Consider the following 18,439-nt stretch of genomic DNA (forward strand, 5'->3'; position numbering starts at 1 on the left):
ATTTTCTCTGCTTCTTTCAGGGCTTTTCTTTTTGGGGTTATCCTCTCATTTAAAGTACCAAAGGAGATAGGCAATAGTGGCTTTTTGAATCTGATTAAATCTTTCAGCCTTACTGTCACTTAAGGAAGCCAGACAGGGAACTTTGGAACAACATTTTTCCCTGAAAATAAGTGTGTCATTCCTCATATTCCAACACTGAACTGTGCTGGATTATCATTATGGATTATCATTCTTCAGTGTATCTCTAATTATTATACAATCTTTTCATTTAACTTTGCATTTCCTAGAGTTTTTCAGCTGCCAGTATGTTATGAACAAGGGCAATAAAACATTATTTAATGTTTTTTTTTTTCCCTTTCTTTTCCAGTTGTTTCCTGTCGTTGCTCCTGGTGGCAGCTGTGGTTTGGAAGATCAAACAAAGTTGCTGGGCATCACGGCGGAGAGAGGTGAGAGGGATAAAGTGCTGTTCGTTCCTTAAATGACTTTTTAGTGGTTGCTCTCTCTAGATGTGTATTTATTCACATATGCATCACATTAACCTTAAATTGAAGGCTCAGCTAATTCAGCTAATGCTGCTGTTAAGGCCTTCAGCATATTTTTGATTACAGTTTCAGTGACGAATTATGTTATTTTAGTATCCTGATTCTGCAGTTTCTGTGAAGCACCAGAAAAAATAGGGGTGAATATCCTGAATTCCCAGAACTTCTATTTCTAGACAGCATAAATACAAACCCACATAAATTAGGAGATTCTTTATATCTGTTTCTAAATAGAAAATAGAAACATTAGATTTTGTGTATTATGTTAAAAAAAGAAGTCAAATCCCCATTTTTAAATTAAATCTTATTCAGATATTTTGAGTGGTTGGTTTTTTCCTCCCTCGAACATTAGGAGCATAAGAAGAAGGTGGGGAAGCCAACCATGATGTGGAAATTTAAGTTTACTACTTAAAAATGTGAATTTTAGAGCCAAAGTTTTTCCTTTTCACCTACCCGTGGTCCAAATGAGCTTCACAACTTTTTGTGTTTGCATGACGTAAATAACTTTGTGCTTTATACCCCCCAAATGTCGTTCCTCCTTGTTTATCCCCGATTTATTTCTGTTCCCAACTTCTTGTCTTGCTTCTCAGTGGAACCTGATTTCCTGTTCCACCCAAAGCACTCGGGGTGGCCGAGGTGAGGTGGCCAATTGTGGCACAAGGAATGTGTCCTTAGTCCTCTGTTTTCAGCCCACATACACCAGTTGTGTTTGCAGGGAAATCCCGTGTGCCACAAGCAGCCACACACACACTCGTCAGGTTTTCTTGATGTGCCAAAAGCATTTAATGTGCAGGTATCAGGTGGGGCTGGGCTGCACCTGGAATTATTTTTAGGAGCTTTATCTTATGTTAATCTGTTTATTTCTGTGCAAAATGAGAGAAGCCAGACGTGATTCGAGGGAGTTCATGTGCACTTTCTGTATAGAGTTATCCATATGTCATCACCCGAGGCCAGATCCCCCAAGGAATGAGGTGTTTCTTCCCTGCTTTGGGGTTTTGGCTGAAATTTGCCCATTCCTCTGGGTTTTCCTCCCAGCTGGAATGAAGCTCTTGGCAGCTGCAGACTCCCAGCCCTGTCACTGCTCTGCTCAAGAGTGGTTTGTTCCCACAAAGGAGTTGATCAAGAGGATTTGGGGGATTAATTTTTACAGTGTTGGAATTCTTTACAGGTCCCTGTTTCCTGCATATCTTCAGAAATCTGTAGCTGGTTGTACTTTGCAGTGCAGTGGTGTGAATAATATGAATTTATTCCATGTGAGGGGCTCCTTTCTGGTAATAAAGCAGGACGATGTCTGATAACTCTTCTCCTCTTCCTCATCTTTCTGCTTCAGATGTTTCTGCTCTTCCTGGTGAACCCACTGCAGAATATAATCACTGCTTTTCAAACAGATAACCCTTAATCTTGGAAATAATGGAAGTCTTTGAGGTTTTCTGTATTCTCTGAAGGTAGATAAATTTTTACTAGGGCAGCTGTTTCTTGCCTGCTCGCTTTCTTGGCAAGAAACTAAGCTGGAGTCAGCATAACATCCCTTGTGGCTCCTGGGGTTAAGTGTTATCTAGGAATGTCTGAGGAATACAGACCGAGAAGTAAATACTGTGCTTTGGAGCTTGGTTAAAGCATTTGAGGGGTGGCCTAAGTGAGAAATGTCTCTATAAATTAAGTTACAGCCTGATGCATGTTTTAAGGAAAAAAAAGAACTGGAGTAGTGGCAACGTATTGGCATGTTTCAGTCTAAATTCAATCTACATGTGTGGCTGTTTGACAGGCAGTTCATCAGGGTGGTGTTTTCCAGGCACATTCCTGTCTTTTGCTGTTATTTATCTTGCTCTCTCTCTTTTTATCTAGTGACTCTATCTTGTAATTCATGGATCTCTGCTGTTCCATTCATCACCTGTTAGAAATACTTGTAAATCTTGAGGAAACGGTTTAAAAATCTTTGTCGTGCCATAATTACATATATTGATACAGACTTTATCCAGAAATAAAGTCCGTCCAAGGATTTGTTATCTAAGGTGATTTTTAGAGCTTGAAGGTGGAGGTTTTTGTAGTGATTCTCAATAAACGCAAGGGAAAGTCTTTTTAGTACTTAAAAATAATCATCAATACCTCATCCCTGGAAGCCTCCAAAGGCAGGCTGGGTGGGGCTCAGAGCACCCTGGGGTAGTGGAAGGTGTCCCTGCCCATGGCAGGGGTTGGAACTGGAAGATCTTCGAGGTCTCTTCCAACCCAAACTGTTCCACGATTCTACAAAATGCTACAGCCCCAAAGAAGCTCTTTCTCTGGACTGGGCTGTATTTTTAGCAGTAGTCAGGTTACAATCACCTGTTTCTCATGTATGTAGTAACTCTGTAGTAACCCTGTGCTTGTTCTCTAATCCTAACCCAGAGACCAGTAAAGTGTGATGCCATGTGCAGGTAATTCCCAGCTGTCCATCACTCCTGCTTCCAACGGGAGCATTGCCAGTGCCCAGTGCTTGTCACAGTGCAGAGGGAAAGCTGATTGCTGAGGCTTGTTCTGAGATGTGTGCAGGGCAGGAAAGGCCCTGTGCTGGCAGGTTCAGTAGTCAGAATTGCTCAGCCAGGCTTGCTGGGGAGATGTGGTGGGAGAAGGCAGACAGCCTGCTTGGTGTGGCTGGGTAAGGGAACACAGCAGCATTGTTTGACTGAAACCAAGTTTGTTTTGCTCCTTATGGAGAGGGCAGCATGCTACAAATCCAAAGTCTCCACCAGGATCTTGTAAAATGGACAAGGTTCTCCTGACTTGTTTCCTTTTCTGTATTTCAGCAGAACATCTCTGCCCAGCTGGTGGCACGTGTCTGTGCCAAGGCTTCTCAGCCTCCTGGCCAAGGGATCTCTGGGCTGTGCACACATAGAGTACACAGTGTGTACTTGTAGGAAAATGAGTTTGGAGCTCCGAGCTGAAGTTCAGGCCTTGCAGAGTGTAAAACTTGACCTGAAGTAAAAATGGGAATGATTTGTGTCGTATCAGACATTCAGGAGATAGAATTGTAAACTATGTTTATTCCCTTGCCATTGAGCCCCATGTTTGAGTATCCTCAGACATCTTAAAAAGGGAAAATAGAAATAAAAAGGCAGCTTTTATAGGAGGCTTAGAATGAGGTGAATGACATTAGGAAATAGGGATAGGAAACCTTTCTCTCTTGTCTGTAGAAAATGACACGTTAAAGGAATCAAGGCGGTAATAGAGAATAATGCATAAAGTATGAGCATGATGTTAGAATTTTAATATACTCATTTGCTGTCAGGAGTTTCCTGTCCTATTTTTCTGGTTTTGCATCCAAATACTTTTCTCTTCACCCTCAGTCTTTGTTTCCTTCACTGGGAGCAGGGAATAGCTGTTCCCTCCCAGCCCCAGGGTGGTGAGGGTCAGCTGGACACTCCTGTGCCTCTTCACAATGAGGTGGGAGTTTCCATAGCAAACACCTACAGAGATAACTAAATTTGGGTGTCTGGAGCTCAGTTTCACCTGTAACAAAATGATCTGTATTTTGCCTCCTTTCTTGCCAAGACTGTCTAAGACTGTGTATTTTTACTCTGCAATTCACCCACATATTTAGGATGGGGTTTGTGTATTGATTTACTGCAGGAATTATCCTTCTCCTTCTCGACCTTGTTGCTGAAACCTTTTTTTCCTGCTAAGTGTATTCAGAACTTAGTAGTGCTTCTGTTTCCACTGGCATCCTCCACTGTAGTGTCCTTGCACACAGAACACACAGGCAAGCAGATTCTTGTGGTTTTTACAGCAAAGATGTTCCAAGGGATCTGTGCTGTGTGTTATTTATTGTCCTGCCTTCCTTTTCCTCCCCTTCCTGCTCTCACCTGTTAGTATTTCATTCATCTCTTAGATCTTCTCTCTCAGACTGTGATTAGGGCATCCTTGGTCAAAGAGAAAGCTTTAAATCTGGAATATTTTCAACTAACTGTGATTCAGGATCTTCATCATTGTTTAGAGTCTTCAGTGGTGTTTTGGACCGAGATCTTCTCCAAAGGATTTGGTATCAAACTTATGCTTAAAAGGTCTGGCCACAAACTCCTCTAGATTTGATCAGTCCCAGGTGCTGTGGAGGGTCACTGGTGTGTTCTCCCAGCTCCCAGCAGTCATTTGCCACGTAGCCTTTCTTGTTCCACAGCCCTGGCAGCACTCTCTGGTGTCTGTCAGCAAAAAGAACTGTTTACCTTAGGTTTGGGGTGGTTTGCAGGGAAAACAGGAATTGGAGGAGTGAGAAATCACAGCCAGCAGGTGACTGAGGAGCTGGAGTCGTGTGGTGAGCACACGAATTTCTCTCATTACAGTGGGAAACATAAACCTGAGTGGTTTTTTTTATGCAGTGAAGGTGGGTTTACTTTTCCAGAATATCTTTTACCAGGACAATAGACAGAAGTGATGGTGGCCATGGTGTTTTAACAGCTGTTTGTAAATTTCCATTTCCTGCATCCCTGAGTAGTAAAATAAGAGCTATTAGGTGTTACTATTAGGTGTAACCAGGTATTGGAGTTACTGTACCCACACTACTCTCAGCAATGTTTTGGGTGTTGCAGATGGTGGAGAACAACACTGCAAGATTAATTTGTTGTCTGGAAGATAAGCAAGAGTTTAAAGCATCACAACTTCCTCATTTTCTCCAAGGAGGAGCATATTGAGGTTTGGTGATGTGAATCAGTGGCTGTGGAAAGGGATCATAGAAGATTCACAAAGGGATGAGGATCTTCTAAAGGATCAGCAAAAGTTTAAACAGTGTGTCCCTGCCCGTGGCAGGGGATTGGAGATAGATGAACTTTAGGTCCTTTCCAAACCAAACCAGTCTGTGACACCCAGTGTCTGCAACTGGGGGTAAAAAAAGTCAAAAACTGTTCTGTTTTTCTCTTGTTTTTAATGGTGAGAGTGGCAATGCCAGTAATTTATATTTTTGGAAGCATGGCTCTCAGAAGCAGTGCTTTTGGAAGGACCTTTTGTAGGTCAATCACACGGTGCAATTCAGTGGCTCGTATTAGGCAGGAGGTCAGATCAAATTCAGATCAAATAATCGTAACTTTCCGCTCTCCCTCAGTTGAAAATCCATGAATGGGAACCAGCTCACAGTGCCAGGAGGCTTTTTCCAAAATACACACACTGTGCTCTGCAGTGATCCATGTGGCTTTGGCCACCAGCTGAAGGAGATTGTAGCAGAAATAAGAGATGCCCTGAAGAGGAAAAATATCCCAAAATATTAGTGCTGACAAGAGATTCCTGCTTGAGGGGAAGTTGATGGTCTGGTTTTGTTTGAAGGTGCTCCTGTCACTTCAGTGCCCAGCGCAGCTCATCTTGGGGGAACTCGCAGATGGCCAGTTCCAGCTGACCTGGGGGATCTCTAATCTCTCTGTGCAGGGCTCCCTCAGATGGGGTTGGCAGCCACAGACGTGGCATTGGCAGCCGACTGAGGTCTTGTCACAAAGTCCTCAGTGGAGTTGGTGCTAGAGAATGAATTAAGTTGGTTTTATATCCCAAAAAGGAACTGGTGGGAACTTGAGCAAAGATGAAGCTGGAGTATCAAGTTGGATGAAGCTCAAGTATCAAACTTGGTTTACCAACCCACTGGATTGAACCTTCTGTGTGACAGGGGCTGGAACTGGACGGGCTTTTAGGTCCCTTCCGAGCCAAACCACTCCATGATTGTACAATTCTATCCAGCCCAGGTCTAGGAGAGTTCAGCCTTATTTTAGAAAAGCCCACAGCTGGTATAATGAAGCTGTTCTTGTTTCAGACCCCAAGGTCTCTTTCTGATGGTAGGCATCTACAGGTATCTAATTTAGTTATTTGGAAAATTCAGGGAGAGATTGTGTAATTATTCCAGAGGAGCTCTACTCAGTCAAAGCTTCGTTGTGCTATTGTAATTATCAGGTGTTGGTGTATATTTTAGTCTGCATGGACCAGATCCTCCTGGTCTTTTAAAAGGAATGATCTCATTCTTTTTATTAAAGGTCAGGATTTCTATGCCCTCCTACTGGGCATGATTATGATGAATAACCTGCTTATCTTAATCAGCCCTGAATTAAATATCTTCTGTCATTTCAGCATGAGGCAACTTCCCAGCAGCTTTGCTTTCTGGTTTGTTATAGTTTTGAAGTGTGGAAACGCCTGTTGAGAAGGATTTGAACATTAATTCTCTCCTCCTCTCTCTTTCAACATAGCCTGCAAAGTCAGTTACAAAACTAATTAGCTAACATTAATATGTGCACTGCTCTAGGGGCTTAAAAACTTAATTTTCAGTGATGATGAAAGCATCAGAAAAAATTGTTTGTTTGTTGACTTATATGGTAGCTAGTGTAATTGTAGTTAAATACTTTAAATCACTTAGTTCTGAGACATTTGTGGCTCATCTTCATGGAATATTTATGACTTGTATGTTTATTTTTTGCTGATGCCAATTCCGTTTTGGAAGGTAACTCCCTTTCCCCCAAGGTCGCCAAGTTATGATGACACAAAGCAAATGTTCCTACAGCAGGATCTGTATGGTACTTCCAAATAATGTACAGGGATTCTCCTATGGAGCCAGGCTGGGAGAGCTGGGAATGTTCCCCTGGAGAAGGGAAAAATCCAGGGAATGCTCAGAGTCCCTGAAGGGGAAAACTCCAGGAGAGCTGGAGAGGGACTGGGGACAGGGAATGGAGGGACAGGACACAGGGAATGGATCCCACTGCCAGAGGACAGGGATGGATGGGATCTTGGGCAGGAATTCCTGGCTGGGAGGGTGTGAGGCCCTGGCACAGGGTGCCCAGAGCAGCTGTGGCTGCCCCTGGATCCCTGGCAGTGCCCAAGGCCAGGTGGGACACTGGGGCTTGGAGCAGCCTGGGACAGTGGGAGCTGTCCCGTCCCATGGCAGGGGGTGGAATTAGATGGTGTTTATGGTCTCTTCCAACCTAAAGCAGTCCAAATTCCATGGGCCGAGCACCTGTTGGAGCTGCCCCTGCAGAGATGCAGATCCATCAAGCTGCCACTGCCTCCAGGGCTGGAACCTTCTCCAGGGGTCCCTGGGAGCCCCATGGGGGTGGTGTCCCCTTCCCACACTGATTGTCAGCAGCCTGCAGTTTTGGGAGATGTCATTACAGGTGAGGTCTGGGACGTGTCATCCCAGCTAAGTTAATCATGCCTGAAAATAGGGTGTTGATAGTTTATGTGCATACGGGAACAGTTATTTGTGCATAAATGGGACATGCTGCCTGCTGAATTCAAATGGAGCCCTTGAAGCAAAAGGATTTGCAGGAATAAGCTCAAAATACCAGTCTGAACAACCACAACTAACTCAGCTTTTACTCATAGGTGTTCCATCCCTCTAATCATTTCCATCTTCCCTATCTTTCTCCCCTTATCTTTCTCCCCTTGCCCTTGCTGGAATTCCTGTAGCCTTGCTGTGGTTTGTGAGGGTTTGAGCCCAATGGGCCGGTCCATCTGTGCAATACTGACAGGGCTCAGAACACACAGAGCTGGTTTTAGAGTCTCCTGGTTTTAAAGTTGGCTGTGGACAGCATGGAGAGCACAGTGCATGGCTTTGCTTGTTCATGACAGAGTGGATCTCAATGTTTTCCATGGTGGTACAGAACTCCTGGATCAGAGACCCAGTTCAGCACGGGCTTGGTCATAACTGTAGCTTTGAGTCACCATCTAAAATTCATTGCAGCCTTGAAGTTTGTCATATGAATATTCAAGGATGACTTCTAATAGTACTTGTGTCATCAGGATGGGAGGAAATGGCCTCAAGCTGTGCCAGGAGAGGTTTAGGGTGAATCTATATTATAAGGAAAAAGTTTTCACAGAAAGGGCTCTCCAGTGCTGGCACAGCTGCCCAGGGCAGTGGTGGGGGATTTAAAAGCTGTGCAGATGTGACACTTGGGGACGTGGGTTAGTGCTGGCTTTGGCAGTGTTGGGTTAATATTTTGGCTCAATGGTCTTAGAGGGTTTTCCACCCTTAATGATTCTGTGATTCTGTCAAAGTAAGGGAAAGTGCAGCTTGCTCTGTTGGAATGTCTTCAACAAATGTTCTTCTCAAACCAAATGTATGTCCTCAGAATGCTCAGAGTAGCTGTACTTCTAAAAAGAGCAACCAGTGGGTCCAGAAATACCTGAATTTCAGAAATACCTTAAAAATTAGAGCTACAAATTTCCTGGGGCAAAACCCACTGTTGGTCAGACCATTGCTCTTTTCTGGCTCCTCTTGTTGAAGTTCACCTCTTTCACCGTGGGCTGGTGTAGTGGCAGCAGACACACACAGGCTGCCTGGCCTGAAAGCATCCTGTCTGCTGGAATTTCCTCCCCTTCCTGCAGGATGCTGCTTGCTTTTACTTCCCATTAAAATGAAAGCTCATTCATGCCCACTGCTCCCTTAACAAACCCCATGGGTTTAGAATCATAGAATTCACAGGTTTGGCTTGTAGGAGACGTTAAAGCTCATTTCGTTCCACCCCTTGCCATGGGCAGGGACACCTCCCACTGTCCCAGGGACACTCCCACTGTCCCAGGTGCTCCCAGCCCTGTCCAGCCTGGCCTTGGGCACTGCCAGGGATCCAGGGGCAGCCCCAGCTGCTCTGAGCACCCTGTGCCAGCCCTTCACTACTGTCCTTCTTGGGCTCCCACTGTTTTCCTTCCTGGTGTGTTTTGCTTCTTCAAAAACAAACGAGAAAAATTTGCTCATGTAGATATTGGAGTTCCTTATGACTTCTAGATGGCTGTTTGGATAAGCTTCTTTTTATGGCCATTCTTCATAAGGAGCAAATAAAATCCAGAATATGTGACTTTCTTCTGGAAAAACCACCATTATTTCATGGCTGAAAATATCAGAGCTCCGTCCCCAAAGGTGCTGGAGCCCTGTGCTCATGGAGCAGTCCGTGCAGGGGGCAGGTGCTGAGATGGATGTAAACAGGATGGTTATATGGAGCCTCGTGGCTGCTTTATGGTGGGAATAAAATGTCCAGGCTTTTCCTGTCAGGAAACACAGCGCAGGTTATATTAGTCAATTAACCTGGTAACCTGAATAGCTGTTTGTCTCCTCTGTGAGAGCCTGCACTGCTGCCTGCCAGGGCTTTCCTCACTTCCTCGGGAGGTTTTTCTCCCATCAGTAACACACTCTTCATTTTAGATTGTCCATTACTCAATGTGTGTGAATTAAAAATATTCCTGGTAGGAATCACTTTATTTGAAGGGTTCCAGGCCAGGCTGGACTGGGCTTGGAGCAGCCTGGTCTAGTGGAAGGTGGAACAAGATGGTCTTTAAGGTGCCTTCCTACCCAAACCATTCCATAATTCTGCAATGTGGAAAAAAAATCAAACTCAATGCAATGAAAGTTGTTCATATTCTCACAGTTTGCAGTTATTTAAATATTAAAGGCCAAACGTGTATTCCAGGCTTTTTTATGTGATTTCTTTGTAAAGCTGTCAAACACTTTGCCTTTAAAATCCTCTTTGGGCTTAAGTGATTTAAAATATTCCCAGGTTGTCCTATTAATTGTGTCATCTGGAAAATCAGGGTTGGCTTGAAAGAGTATTGAGGTTCATTATTTGAAATCTCAGAAAGCCCATCGTTAGGAGAGAGGGAAAGGCAGGTTCTGCAGTATCTAGATGTTAACAGCTGCTGACTTGTAAAGCCATGCTCGGCCTCTTGACTGGGGAAAAGTCACAGTTTCTCCCTTACAGCATCATAAAGTCTTTTAATTAGAACTTTGACACATCAAACAAATGCTGAAGGATAGATCTGTGTCTGGGTTAAACAGGCATGGTGCAAGCCTTGGGGGAGAGAGTGACATTCAAGTTACAGAACAATTATTTCTTAAATTAATTCTTAATTTTTAAAGGGAACTTTGTAACATGAATTGTGCTACCCCAGAAGCTGCTGTTAGGAAAAGGATGCTCACTTAGGCATTTGCTGCTTTGGTTCCATCCTGGACCTCTGATTTTACTTGGTTTGGGCATTTTTATGCTCATGTGATATTCCCCACCTGCAGAGCTGCCCCCAGCCCTGGGGCCAAGAGGCTGGGAGAGCTGGGAATGTTCCCCTGGAGAAGGGAAAACTGCAGGGAATGCTCAGAGTCCCTGAAGGGGAAAACTCCAGGAGAGCTGGAGAGGGACTGGGGACAGGGGAATGGAGGGACAGGACACAGGGAATGGATCCCACTGGGAAAGGGGACACTGGGCTGGGATCTTGGGCAGGAATTGCTGGCTGGGAGGGTGGGGAGGGGCTGTGGCTGCCTCATTCCTGAAATCATTCAGGGCCAGGCTGGATGGGGCGTGGAGCCCCCTGGTCTATGGGAAGGTGTCTCTGCCTGTGGCAGGAGGTGGAACTGGATAATCTTTGGGATCCCTTCCGTTCCAAACCATTCTGTGATTCTATATTCTCACAGCTCCTTTAGACTTCAGTAGGAGTTATGTTGCCAAATTGCACATTTTCTTTAGTAAAATAACTTCCTTTGAAGAACTAATAGCTTTTAGTTCGTCAGTCTCTTGGACATCTTCGTCAGGACAGCTTGTTCATTGATTTTATAGCCATTAAACAAAGCACTTTGCGATAGCTGAAGGGGACAATTACAGGAACAACAACCCAGCAATCTGTTTCACACTTGCTTTCGTCTGCAATCTGCTGGTGTGCTTTAAATACCCGAGCACTCCTCGTGTCCTTTTACCCAAGTGTGAGTTACACACAAGTTTGCTTACGAACGCTCCATTTGTGTGGATTTGTTGGGTTTTTGCTTCGTGACAGTATCTACAATCTGCTCAAAATGCCTTTTTTTTTTTCCCCTTTTCTTTTTTTCTTTCAAAAATTAAGGAAAACTTTATCACATGCCTTTTATGGCAGTAAAATTTTACTCTTTTTTTTTTAGCTAGACTGAGAGCCATAGAAGCTCATACACTCCCCAAGCTTATCTGCATTGACCTCACCATTGACCTGCCTGCACCCCCGAGTTACAGAGACAGTCTTCTAGTTTTCTGCACTGAAAAAGTCCCAGAGTTACAGGAGATTTGGCAAAGCAAAGACCATAAAAGGTTCCCCAAGGGTGGTAATTGGTGGATCTAGCTGGAGGCCTGTCTCTAGTGGTGTCCCCCAAGGTCCTGCAGTGGGCCCAGAGTTGTTTGGCCCATCAGTGATTGGGGTGAGGGGTCGGTGCCTCCTCAGCAGTTCCCAAGGATGGAGTGGGAGCAGCAGCCCCGAGGGATCTGTGCTGCCCCTCAGATGGACCTCGACACGGGAAAGAAGGGCAGAGAGGAACCTGCTGAAACTCCATGGGGCAAATGCAGGGGTCCTGCAGCTGCAGAGGAGCAACCAGCAGGTCCTGGTGGGCACTGAGCTGTCCCTGGGCCAGCAGAGCCCTGAGGGGGCCAGGGAGGCCACTGGGGTCCTGGGGGCAGCAGAAGGGGCAGTGCCAGCAGGTCAGGGAGGGATCTGCCCCTCTGCCAGCCCTGGAGGCACCTCTGGAGTGCCGTGTCCAATCTCTGTGTCCAATCTCTGTGTCCAATCTCTGTGTCCAATCTCTGTGTCCAGTCTCTGTGTCCAGTCTCTGTGTCCAGTCTCTGTGTCCAATATCTGTGTCCAATCTCTGTGTCCAGTGCCATGTCCAGCTCTGGGTCCAGCTCTGGGTCCAGCTCTGTGTCCAATCTCTGTGTCCAGCCCAGGATCCTCAGGGCAGGAGGGAGGACATGGATGTCCTGGGCAGGGCCACCAGAGGCTGCAGAGCTGGGGAAGGGCTGGAGCATCTCCGTGCCCAGGAGAGGTTGAGGGAGCTGGGGCTGCTGAGCCTGGAGAGGAGCCCCAGCTGAGAGGGGCCCTGGGTGTCCCTGTGTGTCCCTGTGTCTGTCCCTGGGTGTCCCCAGGTGTCCCTGTCTGTCCCTGTGTGTCCTGTGTGCAGGGAGGGCAGTCCCAGGCTCTGCTCCAGGCCCAGCAATGGCACCAGAGCCACAGGCAGGGACTGGATGATCCCTAAGGTTCCTTCCAATCCAAACCATTCTGGGAGTTGGTGATTCTGTGAATTAATTCTGTCCAGACAATGTTGCTGGATAACAGCACCTTCCTTTCACCTTCTGCTGTGCTGCATGGGGGATATTTGGGGCATGAAGCATTTTGTGGGGTTTTCTGTAGGGCTTTTTGGGTGCTGTGGATGATCAGTTTGGGCTCAGCTTCAGATTGCCCAGAGTTAATGGGAAAATGCAGGTGGCAGTGGTGGAATTCTAGAGAGCATTTGGTAGTGCCTCCGTGCAGCTTAAAAATAGAGGATAACTGGTATTGCTGTAATAGGAAGTGATGGTAAATGTGTAAAGCTGTGCGAGGGCTTTGGGCAGTTTCTGCATTTAAGGTTAAGAGCACTGGGTTTTCTCATGCTGCACCAATTTGCCTCTTCCCTTATTCAATAGAGACACCGAGTCCCACTGGACCCCTGGCTTCAGGGAATTCTGGCTTCTGCCTGCCCTTACAGGCTGTGCTGTCACTGTTGGAGATTAGTCACTGGAGCCAAGGAGAAGTGTGTCCACAGCTCAGCTGAAATTGAATTGCTGTTTCCAGCCCAGCTGTGTAGAAAGTGTCTATTTTTTGTGTGTTAAAGAAGGGGAAGCTGCACTGCAATGCTTAGCAGTGCTTAAGAGCACAATACAGAGATGTCTTGTGTCATGAGGGCTTGTGGGGATTTGCCCAGGAAAAGGCTTTTTATTTTAATAAAACATTTTGCAATAAGGACGTGATTGCCATTTTCTGTATTCAGCAAGGAAACAATAAAGAAAGAGGATTATTCAATAGAAGCCTGACAACATTTTGCTGGTGCTGTTATAAAAAATAGCAACTTCATTCTTACCGTAGTTACATACTGCTGCTAGTTTAATTTTAAAATGATTCCCACAAATCCTATGGAGTGGGAATCAGACAGGTGATGACAACCAGCAGCTTAAAAAAGTAAATAACTTCTTTATGGAGACTCACTCAAATCACTTTCCCTCCCAGATGTGTCAGGCTCACATTGTGCATTCAGCTTTACTTCCAATAACTTGTTAAATTGTGGTAATGTGAATATTTACCATTATCTGTGTCCTTAAGGCCATTAAAATCCCTGGAGGTTATTTTTCCAAATTCATTGTTGTCCCTTTGTATTGGGCAAAACCTTTTAGAGACATTTGTCTTTCATCTTTGTGTTGGAACAATATGATGATAATATTTTTCTGTTTAATAAATTAGCAACTACTGCGTGAGATGCAACAGATGGCAAGTCGCCCCTTCGCCTCCATCAACGTTGCCTTAGAAACAGATGAGGAGCCACCAGATCTCATCGGGGGAAGCATAAAGGTGAGAGCTGGGCCTCTGGGATGGTCCTCACCACGGCTCACCAGGGATATTTAACGCAATGACCCCAAGTCCTCTCAGTTTTTAATACACCTGCAAGAAACTGTGAGTCCGGGAGTCCAACAGGTGCCATTTTAATTTGCTTTTATCCCTTCAGATATTCACTTACAACTTTTGGGCTGGTTCAGATTAAAGTTACAGTGATGCTGTGTTTGAAGTGTTGGGTTTGCCTTGTTAGTTTTTATGCTGTGAGATAGTGAAGAATTCAGCTTTACAGCAGGGAACACTGGGGTGGAAATAGTTGTAGGTGCTGCAGATAGAAACCCTTTCCCATGATATCTCAAAACAAATGTGAATATAATCATGTCTGTGAACTGTGATAATGTTAACATATTTCTGATTAAAAACATATATTCCAGTAGATCTTGTGATTAGCAAATAGGAGCATGAAGAAGTCAATTGTCATACACCAGGCTGGCACATTCTTACACACAACACATTGAATTTTTAGTAAAAACATATTTAACAGGTGGTGAATTAATTCAAAGGTCTTTTTGATGTGAAGCTTTGCCCAGCACAGACTTTTATACAAAAAGAAAAAAATGAAGAACCTGAGAACACTGATTATTTATCTTTCTTATCTTAGGCAGCTGGATTGTTTTGTTTTATTTTATTTAGACTGAAGTTTTTTTGCAAGTTTTTCTCTTTAGGCCTCAAGGTTAAGAAGCGTAGATGTAGATTTGATGTTGGGAAGAAATTATTCCCTGTGAGGTGCCTGGCCCTGGCACAGGGTGCCCAGATTTGCTGGGGCTTCCCCTGGATCCCTGGGATGTCCAAGGCCAGGCTGGACACTGGGGTTTGGAGCAAACTGGGATAGTGGGAGTGACCCTTGGACAGTGGGAGTGTCCCTGCCATGGCAGGGGTGGGGCTGGAGGGGCTTTAAGGTCATTTCCCATCCAAACCAGTCTGAGATTCTATGATTAGTTCAAGCACTAAGTTTCTCACATTCTCTTATTATAACAATATATGTATTTTAATTATTGTAAAGCACACGAAAGCAGGCTGATCCCAAAACTTCTATTTGGTGAGTAATACTTCCTAAGCCTTGGCCTGAGTATCAGGAAACAACATCATTCAGGTTGCCTGTATAGCTTTAGCTCTTCCTTATTTATGTGTAAATGTGATCTGTCATGGCAAGTTTTAATACTTTTCCACTTAACTGGTGTCCTGCGCCATGTTCTGGGTGGACATTGTGTAGAAGCAGCTTTTCAATATATTGAATCACAGAATAGTTAAGGTTGGAAAATCCCTCTAAGAGCATTGAGTCCAACACTCCCCCTGCACTGCCAGGGCCAGCAGGGCCCCAGGCCCACCACCACAGGGCTTCCAGATCCCTCCAGGGATGGGGGCTGCACCTCTGCCCTGGGCAGCCCTTTCTCTGAAGACATTTTCCCTGATTTCCAGTCTAAACCTCTCCTGGTGCAGCATTAGGCTGTTCTCTTACCCTGTCTTGCTTGGTTTGGAGCACAGTGGAAGTGAAGTAAAAAGCAAAGTCCTCAGTAATTCAGGTGATTGAGTATCTGGACTCTCCTTGCAAAGGTCTGGGACTGGGTGTCTCTCATGTCCTTGCATGCTCTGGCTGGTTCTCCTCCCCACTGACTTCCTTTTGACTCCAGATCCTCAGATTTTCTGATTTTTTTATAATTTCCCTCCTTCTGTCACAAGTCTGGCACTGGAGTCATTACCTCTAATAGCTCACCAAAACTTGGGAGTCCACCCTTGCAAAACTGGATTGTCACTCACCCAGTCAGACTGAACCTTTATTTCCTTGCTCATGAGAGGGGCTGTGGGATGGTGTGGATGTGGCACCAGGCTGGAGGCAGATCTGGGAGGATGTGGCCTGGCTGATGATGGTTTTGGGGTTGCAGTGTGTCTGTCTGTCTGGGACTCTTCCCTTCATCTTCTCCTGTTGTCTGGAAGTAAACTAGCTAAAAACACCTCTCCTGTGGGATCAGGCCAGAACAAAGCTGTTCTAAACTTTCTGATCCCCGACAAGTTGTCTGCACTCAGACTACAGAGAGGATAAACTCTGGATCTCTGCAGTTCTGATGAGTGTGTCATTTCTCCTCTTGTTCTGCTGCCCTCATCTTGTCTGGCCTCCTTGGGCTCCTCTAGAACGAATGGAGGAGCTGATTTGAAGCATAATAAGACAGATTGTGGAGAAATATCCTATTTTAGACCCAGAAATCCTTAGGAACTGTAATTGCCTCTGTGCTGATAACTCAGATACATGTTTTGTAATCAATTTTGGGATGCCTGATTGAGGTGGTCTGATTTGTGCATCAGCACAAGCCCTGTACAGTAATCTGGAGCTGAGCAGATGAGTGTGCACCTGAAAGGTTCTGCCAGTGGGTAACTTCATAAAATCATCCACTCAGTGTTTTGGGTTGGAAGGGAACTTAAAGATCATCCTGTTCCAACGACCTGCCGTGGGCAGGGACCCCTGGCATCACCTGTGGGCAGGTGTTGGTGCAGAGCAAGGATTGGTGCCTCTACAGGACAAGGAGAGTTACTAGTCTTTATAGGGTATAAATAGTTTTTTCTGATCTTGGGAGAACTTGGGTAGGGAATAAAAGTAGTCCTAAAAGGCCAGAGTGTTTCACAGAAGGAGAGGAGGCTTGGAAAGGTTGTGGGTTGGAAGCAGCTTGGGGAATGATGCTTCTGAGATGGTCTGACCTGTTGGTCTCTGCATGGAAATGAATTGAAATAGAAATGAAAAACCAGTCAGATGTTACGGTTTAACACTCCCCAGCAGCTTGGGTTTTTCTTCTTATCCCTTTTGCACCTGCATGGGAAAAAGCTCTTGGCAGGAGGGAGCTGCAGGAAGATGGGCTGGGGTGATACAGAATTGGACAACTGTGCTTTTCTTTGTGGCTGCTTTGTGGTCTGGCTGTTCTTTAACTCTTACCCAAGGAAAGAGAGAAATGTTACTGTGGTGCTGGATGTTGTATCCACCCTCCAGTTCCTCTGCCATCCACTGTGTCAAAATTTGAGTCTTCATTTTAATGCAAGAAAGCCAGGCTTGCATTATCATGAATTCAGTGATGGTTTTCTTTCCCCATGGGAATCAAAGCCGTTGATTAATGACAAGTTGATTTGAAGGTTACAAAGGAGAAGTGGAAAATGGAATGTCTTGTCTGCAAAAGATTAATTTCCTATTCCATTGTCCATAGCCAGTTGGCAGCCAGTGTCAAGCTAGTTCCATCCTAAGCTAATGTTTTCCAGCTGGACAGTATTAGAACTGTGTTTTCAATTAGTAGTTTTCCTGGGGTACTTAGGAGTAATAGAAAGTGATTTACCTGCAGGGAAGCAATTCCTATTAGGGGCTGCAGCTAGGCAACACGTAGCTAGCAGCTTTGGTTTATTTGCCACTCAACAAATACCCACTGAATCACAAATCTGCCACTAAATTTGCTTAGTTATTACAAAATCTGTTGGCTTCTCTCTGCAGCTCTTTGTGCGTTCAGAGGTGCTGAAAATTGCAATTTTTTTTCTAAGAGTATTTAACTTCCTTGGGTGCCTGGGACTCATCCAAGTGCCTGAAATGGTATTGCTGTAGCTCAGGCTTTTTCAGGGCTTGTTATCGGATTAATCTAAGTCTTGTAATCCTCTGCAGCCATTTTTAGAAGCTTTCCCCAAAGAATTTGGGAAGTTTATAATTTTGACATTGATTTCCGTGTATCTTAAGTTGCTAAAGGCAAGAAGTTACCTTGGAAAAAACACGCACAGCCTAGCAAGCAAGGGCTGAGGTTGAGCGAAGCAATTATAGGGTCAACGAAAAAATTGTTGCACTGGGAAAAAATTATCCTCAAGTTGGAAAAAAATTCCTTTGGAATCTTTTAGAGCAGAGCTGGAGCAGTCTTTGCTCTGCTGTGTCCAGGGATCCAGCAGATGAAGCCAGTGCTAAGTGTTGGTTATCTTTGCATCCATGATCCTTAGTTTCCTAAAGGGAAAGGGAGAAGCATTTGGTGGGCAAAACCCTTGTGAAGTTCAGGCAGCGTGTTCTGTACCATTGTACCGATGTGCCTTTCATTCTGCTGTTTGAGGGCTTCACTGCAAATCCTGAATCAGACAGCGAGCTGATTCCTTAAAAATAGCAGATAAATAGATGGGAAACAGCGTCTTACTCTGGTAATTAGTTTGCTTTGTTATGGGAGAAAGTGCTTTTGAGTGGTTTAAAGGCTGCCAGAAGATCCCATCTGTTCAAGAAGTGTGGAGCTGAAGTGATGAGCTGATTTGGGAGTGGGTAGGGGGTACCACAGATTAATTAATATATTTTCAGCTTATTTGTATTTTGCATCCGAGTGATGCCCTTGTTAAATTCCTTTTATATTGCAATGAAGTTGCATCCAGCAGTAAAGGAGCAGAGAAGTGAGTAGTAAGCCCTGTGCCACAGGGTGCAGGGTTTGGGGAAGCTGCAGGGTGAGGAATTATTTGAAATGAAGCATCTGCCAGCTCCAGCACTTCTACAGGGTGAATTCATCTTAATTTTGACATGTAGCTTGATTTTTTGGCTGTTTCATGCAGCTGGAGTT

At 44.9% G+C, this 18,439-nt stretch overlaps 1 protein-coding gene across 1 annotated transcript in view; it reads left to right on the plus strand.

Moving 5' to 3' along the window:
- ATRN (attractin) overlaps window positions 1–18,439 on the plus strand; it is a gene marked incomplete at its 5' end in the record, with an annotated part of 140,517 nt that overhangs the window by 109,442 nt on the left and 12,636 nt on the right. Inside the window, 2 exons of the mRNA XM_083860725.1 lie at window positions 368–446; window positions 13,740–13,847. Of these exons, the coding sequence (XP_083716851.1) occupies window positions 368–446; window positions 13,740–13,847 (187 nt within the window). The remainder of the gene's footprint in view (window positions 1–367; window positions 447–13,739; window positions 13,848–18,439) is intronic.

This window comes from Zosterops lateralis (assembly GCF_965231275.1).
Source record: "Zosterops lateralis genome assembly, chromosome: 5".
Lineage (NCBI taxonomy): Eukaryota > Metazoa > Chordata > Aves > Passeriformes > Zosteropidae > Zosterops > Zosterops lateralis.